Source organism: Brassica oleracea, chromosome C4 (genome assembly GCF_000695525.1).
Source record: "Brassica oleracea var. oleracea cultivar TO1000 chromosome C4, BOL, whole genome shotgun sequence".
Classification (NCBI taxonomy): Eukaryota; Viridiplantae; Streptophyta; class Magnoliopsida; order Brassicales; family Brassicaceae; genus Brassica; species Brassica oleracea.
In genome coordinates this window covers 22,601,521-22,607,820 of record NC_027751.1, presented here as the reverse complement: position 1 = coordinate 22,607,820, position 6,300 = coordinate 22,601,521, and the positions used below count along the sequence as shown (strand labels likewise).

Sequence of the window (6,300 nt, the reverse complement as noted above, 5' to 3'; positions counted from 1 at the left end):
ACTTGTCTTTGTCTCTTTCATTTCAGGTTTCCAAATGCCAAGTTCTAACTTTTAGCACATCTACAAGACCACTACAAGATCAAAATTATATATTTTGCTGATCTTTCAAGAAGAATAGGATTAGAAGATACAATCCTTAATATTTTTTGTTTCTTCTCATGATCAAAACTATATTTTTTGGTGATTCTTGTGAGTGGGTTATTTTTTTTTGTATTAGATGGGTGCTTTAAAAAACAACAATTATGATATATAATCTAACTTGGTATTTAATGTTTCTTTTGTATATTTAAAATTAAAAACTTACTAAAAATTACTCCCCGCGTATACCCCGAGTTTATCCCATTTTTTAACAAGTCGCTAGGTCCGGGGTCGCCGCACGGATAGCGCGTAGCGCGATTCCGAACAGGGAGTAATACTAACTCAATAAAGGCTTGGAGCTGAAAAGAGATCAACAAAGAAGACTAACTTACCTCTTCTTACCATAAAATGTCTTGGCAAAAACAAAAAATGTAAAAAGATAAAATCTGAGACAAAGTAATCCTCCAAAACCAAAGGAGCTCGATCAAGCACCAACGCAAAAAAGCAAAAAATGCGGATCAGAAGAAGAATAATCACTCGAAGACCAAAATCACCACGAAGTAGGGAGACACATGCCTAAAGCACCAGAAGCACAACCACCGGCTATGAAGTAAGAAGCACAACCACCAGCTATGAAGTAAGAAGCACCTCACAAACTAAACAAGTACATACAAAGCGTCCATGCCAGCGAAGAACCACAAAGCTCTGAGTTAAAGGGACCAAAGTTCCAAAAGACTAACTCTGCACACCTATACCAAGGAAAGCAAGAGAAAAAGAGAAACAATCTGAGGGAAGCAGAATGGAAACCAACCATCGAGAAACCATAGCTCATGCTTGAGACAAGGCCCACATAGCATACACGAAAAAAAACACTAACCAAACATAGAGTGGCAAACATAACGAAAAGGAGAGCCACCAGAGACAGGGGTAGCGATGAAAGATACAACGGGATGAAAGAATAAAGAGAGACGAACTAAATCAGTAAACCGTGAAGCCTTCCTCGAGCTAAAGAGAGCATAGAAGTCAGATTTCCAAAACCAGATCTTGAAAACCAAGACAAATATCGACGACAAATCAACGACAAGGAAGACAACATAAAAGACAACTAAACTCTGACCCAACCCAAGGATATGTAATTCCTAGCATTTAGCCAAAATCTAAGGAAGGAAATGACCAAAACTGGAACAGTCCACAATGCCTTAAGAAACAACCGCACAACTGGGAATTCATAAGCTTGATCTACAACAAATACCAGATAATCTTATACAAGAAGAAAGTGAGGAAAACAAGAGCACGTAGGTGTGTCTTTTCGGGTGATGGTGAGAAGCACCGCACACCGGAAGGTAAACAAAATACATAGATGGTGATGCTCAATGTCAAAATATGAAGAGAAAACAAAGAACATCTTAATAATATTCAAAAAAATGAAAAAAATAAAATACAATTTTGATGCTAAATCCGTTAATCTTAGAAGCAACAAATATCTAAATACAAAACTATTAAATTTAATATGATTTATATAAAAAACTCACTTCACGGTACACACAACAACACATTATTGAAAAACAAATAATGTATTAATGTATTACCTAGAAAGACCTAACATAATAAAACATTAAATAATACTCTTAATAAATAAGAACCGGCCATATAATTACATCATCTAAAAACTTATAATTAACAGTAATAAAATAATATTCCACGCGGACACGCCCCTACTATAAATTAAAGCTCGAAACATATAATTAATACTACAAACAAGGTTGGTGGAACATTGCTTATCATACCGGCAACGGTAAAATTTTTAATCTGATAGATCCAACGGCCAAAATTGAAAAGATATTTAGTTGCTTATTTATATGGGACCCGCTGTGCATGTCGTGGCGGCATATTAGCAACCTTTTCTTCGATAATTGAAACAGTTTTGTTTCTTTTTTTTTTTTTTTTTTTTTTTTTTTTTTTTTTTTTTTTTTTAACAGTTTTGTTTCTTCGTCTCTCATGATTCTGAGAAATCTCCAGAAGCCTCTGGTGAGTGCTTAAGGCTCTCGTGAGTTTGAGTTCTATTAATCTCATTACCATTTCTCGTTTTCTAAAGTCTCTTTCATATCAGGTCTGACTATAAAACCCGAGTTGTTTCCAGGACTGGCAGTGTGATACTATTGTTTTCTTTTTCTTTTCCATGTTCTTTGATTCGAGTGATTGTGTTTTGCATGATCCGTGATAATATTCTCTTGTATATTTGTTTCTTGAATATTGGGCTGTTTTTGCATGTCTGTTTTGTGATGTACTTGTCGTCTTATTTGATTATGTGTTTAGAGGAGCTTAAGGTTTGTTTGATTCTGCAACCTTAGTGTTGTTTTCTGAGGTGAAAGATCCCCGTTTTTTTCTTGCTGATGCGGTCTTTGTTCTTGTTTTGTAATGAAAAATTCTTGATTATGTTGTCCTCATGTTATTTGCTTTGGTTAATTAATTAAAATGTCTAGTTTTGTTGCTGACTTGTGGTTGATTATTTTCTGAAGATCTTTTCTTATAATGGAGACGAGATTAACTATAAGAAATCATCGTTGTCTAAAGTCCCTTTCATATCATAATCCCTTCAATTAAAAAGGGTCTCTTTCATTTTACAAAATCCTGTGTGTTTTTGTACTTGTTTAAACTACACACTTGTCATTAACAACAATTTTTTCTTCTTCTGTAAATAGCGTTGATAATTGAGTTGCATGTTCATGTAACTCGTAATTTGTTTTAGCTCGTTGATCGCACTGTATAATCTAATTAAATTGCGTCGTTTTGTCTTTTGATGTCAACTAATTTATTTATTTTTTGATCAATTGATGTCAACTAATTAAATAGGTGAAAGATGGGTGTGCACTCGGTTACTTCACTCGTTGTGTCCTTCTTGTTATTTTTCTCCGCTTCTTCTGAGAGCAATGACGGAACATTAAGAGTTGGCCTGAAAAAACTGAAGTTGGATCCTAACAATCGACTTGCCACACGCTTCGGTTCCAAGCAAGAAAAAGCCTTTCGTTCTTCCTTAAAAGAGTTCCGTTCAAACGACAAGAATGCTGGAGATGCTGACATCGTCGCGTTGAAGAATTACTTGGATGCTCAGTACTATGGTGAGATTGCTATCGGTACTCCACCACAGAAGTTCACAGTGATTTTCGACACGGGGAGCTCTAACCTTTGGGTACCATCAGGGAAATGTTATTTCTCGGTAAGCTTTTCTTTTAGCATTTAGTTTACAATTGTTAAAATGTGATTAGTTTAAGAGAAAACTTATTGTGTTGTTTACTTCATCTAGCTGTCTTGTTTCTTTCATTCCAAGTACAAGTCCTCGCGGTCAAGCACTTACAAGGAGAGTGGTACGTTTTCTCTTTTGATTCTTTCGTTTTGTGCTACTTAACCCTACATTAATATTGATGTTGAGAAGCTCTAAAATTGTATGTTCCAGGAAAACGTGCAGCAATCCATTACGGCTCTGGATCCATCGCTGGTTTCTTCAGTTATGATGCTGTCACGGTTGGTGACTTAGTTGTCAAAACTCAGGTGAGTTATATGTTCTACACTTCTTTTAATGCTCATATTTTTTCTATCGATTGACTTTACTTTCTGCATATTGCCTATGTTCTTTAGGAGTTTATTGAGGCAACCAGTGAGCCTGGTTTAACTTTCTTGGTGGCTAAGTTTGATGGTCTTCTTGGTCTTGGATTCCAAGAGATATCTGTTGGAAACGCCACTCCTGTTTGGTATGCGTGCACTATTTTGGATTGTGGTTACTTACTTACTTACACACACCCCATTAGTGACAACAGTTTTATGTTTTTTACAGGTACAATATGCTCAAGCAAGGTCTTATCAAGAAACCAGTGTTTTCATTTTGGCTTAACCGTGACACAAAGAGTGAAGAAGGCGGTGAACTTGTATTTGGCGGTGTTGATCCAAAGCACTTTAAGGGAGAACACACATATGTTCCTGTTACACGAAGGGGTTACTGGCAGGTTTGTTCATTGTGTTCTTGATTTGCCATGAATTTTTATTAGTCAGTAGTCACGTCTCATTTAAGTTATTATTTTGGTAATAGTTTGATATGGGTGAGGTTCTCATTGCCGGCAAATCTACTGGTGCGTGTATTAGTTACATATCGTGTATTCGTGTTACATTCATCCATATTAGTTATTGAAACATGATTCTCTTTTGTAACAGGATACTGTGAAAATGGTTGTTCTGCAATAGCAGATTCTGGAACATCGTTACTTGCAGGGCCAACAGTAATCAACAATCATCGAGGGTCTTATAAAATTTTAAGTTTGTTGGTATATATGCTTGATCTTTTTGTTTTTGGTTTTGCTAGGCTGTGATTGCCATGATAAATAAAGCTATAGGAGCATCTGGAGTTGTTAGCCAGCAATGCAAAACTGTTGTTGATCAGTATGGACAATCCATTTTGGATTTACTTTTGGCTAAGGTAAGAATATAATTAACTTGGTAAAAGATGAACTCAGAGAATCGGCGAGAACGCATATCAGGATTCTACATATAAAACTCTTTTTTCTACTTTCAGGCTCAACCAAAGCATATCTGCTCACAGATTGGTCTTTGCACATTCGATGGCACCCATGGGGTCAGGTAAAATCCCTATATCTATAAACATAACAATAATATACACACGCTTTCGCAGTCTTCTTGTATTTATTGAGTGTTATTGTGTTATGTTTAGTATGGGGATTGAGTCAGTGGTGGACAAGGAAAGCACAAAATCATCTAGTGGTCTCCGAGATGCTGGTTGTGCTCCATGTGAAATGGCAGTTGTGTGGATACAGAGCCAGTTAATGCAGAACATGACTCAAAAGCGTATAGTGAACTACATTAATGATGTAAGAAGAACAAGTGTCTATCACAATAACAATTTATATTGTGTTTCTTGAAAAATAGCAGTGGGATTCTTCTTTGTTCTCATCCTAGAATTCCTAAAAAATCCTCAGATATGCGAACGCATGCCGAGTCCTAATGGAGAGTCTGCAGTTGACTGCTCACAACTCTGTAAAATGCCTACTGTTTCATTCACCATTGGAGGCAAAGTCTTTGATCTTGCTCCAGAAGAGGTACTTGTTTGAGTACATTTATGTTTGAGACTTGATGAGCCTTTGTAGCATTCTGAACATATCTTGCTGATGGCGTTTGTGGGATTGATAGTACGTACTGAAGATTGGAGAAGGACCAGTGGCACAATGCATCAGTGGATTTACCGCGCTTGACTTGCCTCCACCTCGTGGACCTCTCTGGTAAACTCTCTAGGCATAAAAAAATAATACTTGAGCAGTATTTCCTTCTCAATTATTACTTCTCAAGTACATTCATCTAGGCTTTTGATTGTTTCAAATATGATTTATGGATTCATTTGGCGTTTACATTTACAACTAACAAAATAAGTTTTGTTTAAAATGTTTTTGGTTGTGGAAAAAAACATACCTTAATTCTAAATGGAAATGCAAACAAATATCAACTAAATCTTAACACTGCGAGTGTGAGATTCATCTAAATCTTGATTCTTGACTTTTGTACTAGGATACTGGGAGATGTGTTTATGGGGAGATACCACACTGTCTTTCACTTTGGCAACGAGCAGGTTGGCTTCGCAGAAGCTGCGTAAACAAATAACAAACTCGGTTCGGTTTCTTTTGTTATGTGTTTGTGTGAAAGCTTTTGTTGTGTGTTGTGATGTGAAACCTCTATGCACTTGCCGACTTGTGTTAAACTATCTCCCTTCTCATCTGACTTGTGTTAAACTCTGTTTCTGTAAATATTTTGTTGTGTGTTGTGATGTGAAACCTATTTGCACTTGTTGACTTGAGTTAAACTCTCTCCCTTCTCATCTGCCTTGTGTTAAAATCTCTGCTTCTGTAAATATTCCGATGCTAAGTTAAGTGTTTCTGTTCTTCATCCGGTGATAAGTTGTTTTATCTACTTTTAATCCTGAAGCTAGTTATGATCAAAGCTGTTTAAGAATTTGATTTATGCTCTACTTTTTTTATCTTATAAGTTAATAAGATGTGTATAGCTTTGGTGTTTGTCATTAAAAAAGGAAGACATGTTAAAGCTTTGGAGATACTTTTCCTTCTGCAAAAGACATCATATATCTAACTCTTAAGGTCATCTACCCAATAAGTAAAGTACTATGGGGGTGATTGGTAGTTGTTGTAGGTGCTGTCCACAGCCTTA

The 6,300-nt window shown here is 36.2% G+C and overlaps 1 protein-coding gene across 3 annotated transcripts; it reads left to right on the top strand.

Annotated features, from left to right (window-relative positions):
* Positions 1-2,042: 2,042 nt before the first annotated feature.
* LOC106337618 (aspartic proteinase A2) lies at positions 2,043-5,953 on the top strand. 3 transcript variants are annotated; one of them, XM_013776726.1, is made up of 14 exons: positions 2,043-2,125; positions 2,932-3,295; positions 3,383-3,443; positions 3,533-3,627; positions 3,715-3,827; positions 3,911-4,079; positions 4,163-4,202; positions 4,285-4,349; positions 4,433-4,546; positions 4,643-4,707; positions 4,799-4,955; positions 5,064-5,183; positions 5,275-5,363; positions 5,647-5,953. In XM_013776726.1, exons 2-14 carry the CDS (start codon positions 2,939-2,941, stop codon positions 5,729-5,731), a joined length of 1,530 nt encoding a protein of 509 aa, XP_013632180.1. In that variant the 5' UTR covers positions 2,043-2,125; positions 2,932-2,938; the 3' UTR covers positions 5,732-5,953. The 3 variants fall into 3 exon arrangements, with proteins under 3 accessions (XP_013632180.1, XP_013632178.1, XP_013632177.1); XM_013776724.1 differs by having other exon boundaries at positions 2,044-2,106; XM_013776723.1 differs by having other exon boundaries at positions 2,103-2,188.
* Positions 5,954-6,300: the final 347 nt, after the last annotated feature.

Coding starts and splice junctions, on each gene's coding strand:
- LOC106337618 (XM_013776726.1), top strand. CDS start 2,939: ATGGGTGTGCACTCGGTTACTTCACTCGTTGTGTCCTTCTTGTTATTT. Junction 3,296..3,382: donor CAGGGAAATGTTATTTCTCG/GTAAGCTTTTCT, acceptor TACTTCATCTAG/CTGTCTTGTTTCTTTCATTC. Junction 5,364..5,646: donor CCACCTCGTGGACCTCTCTG/GTAAACTCTCTA, acceptor CTTTTGTACTAG/GATACTGGGAGATGTGTTTA.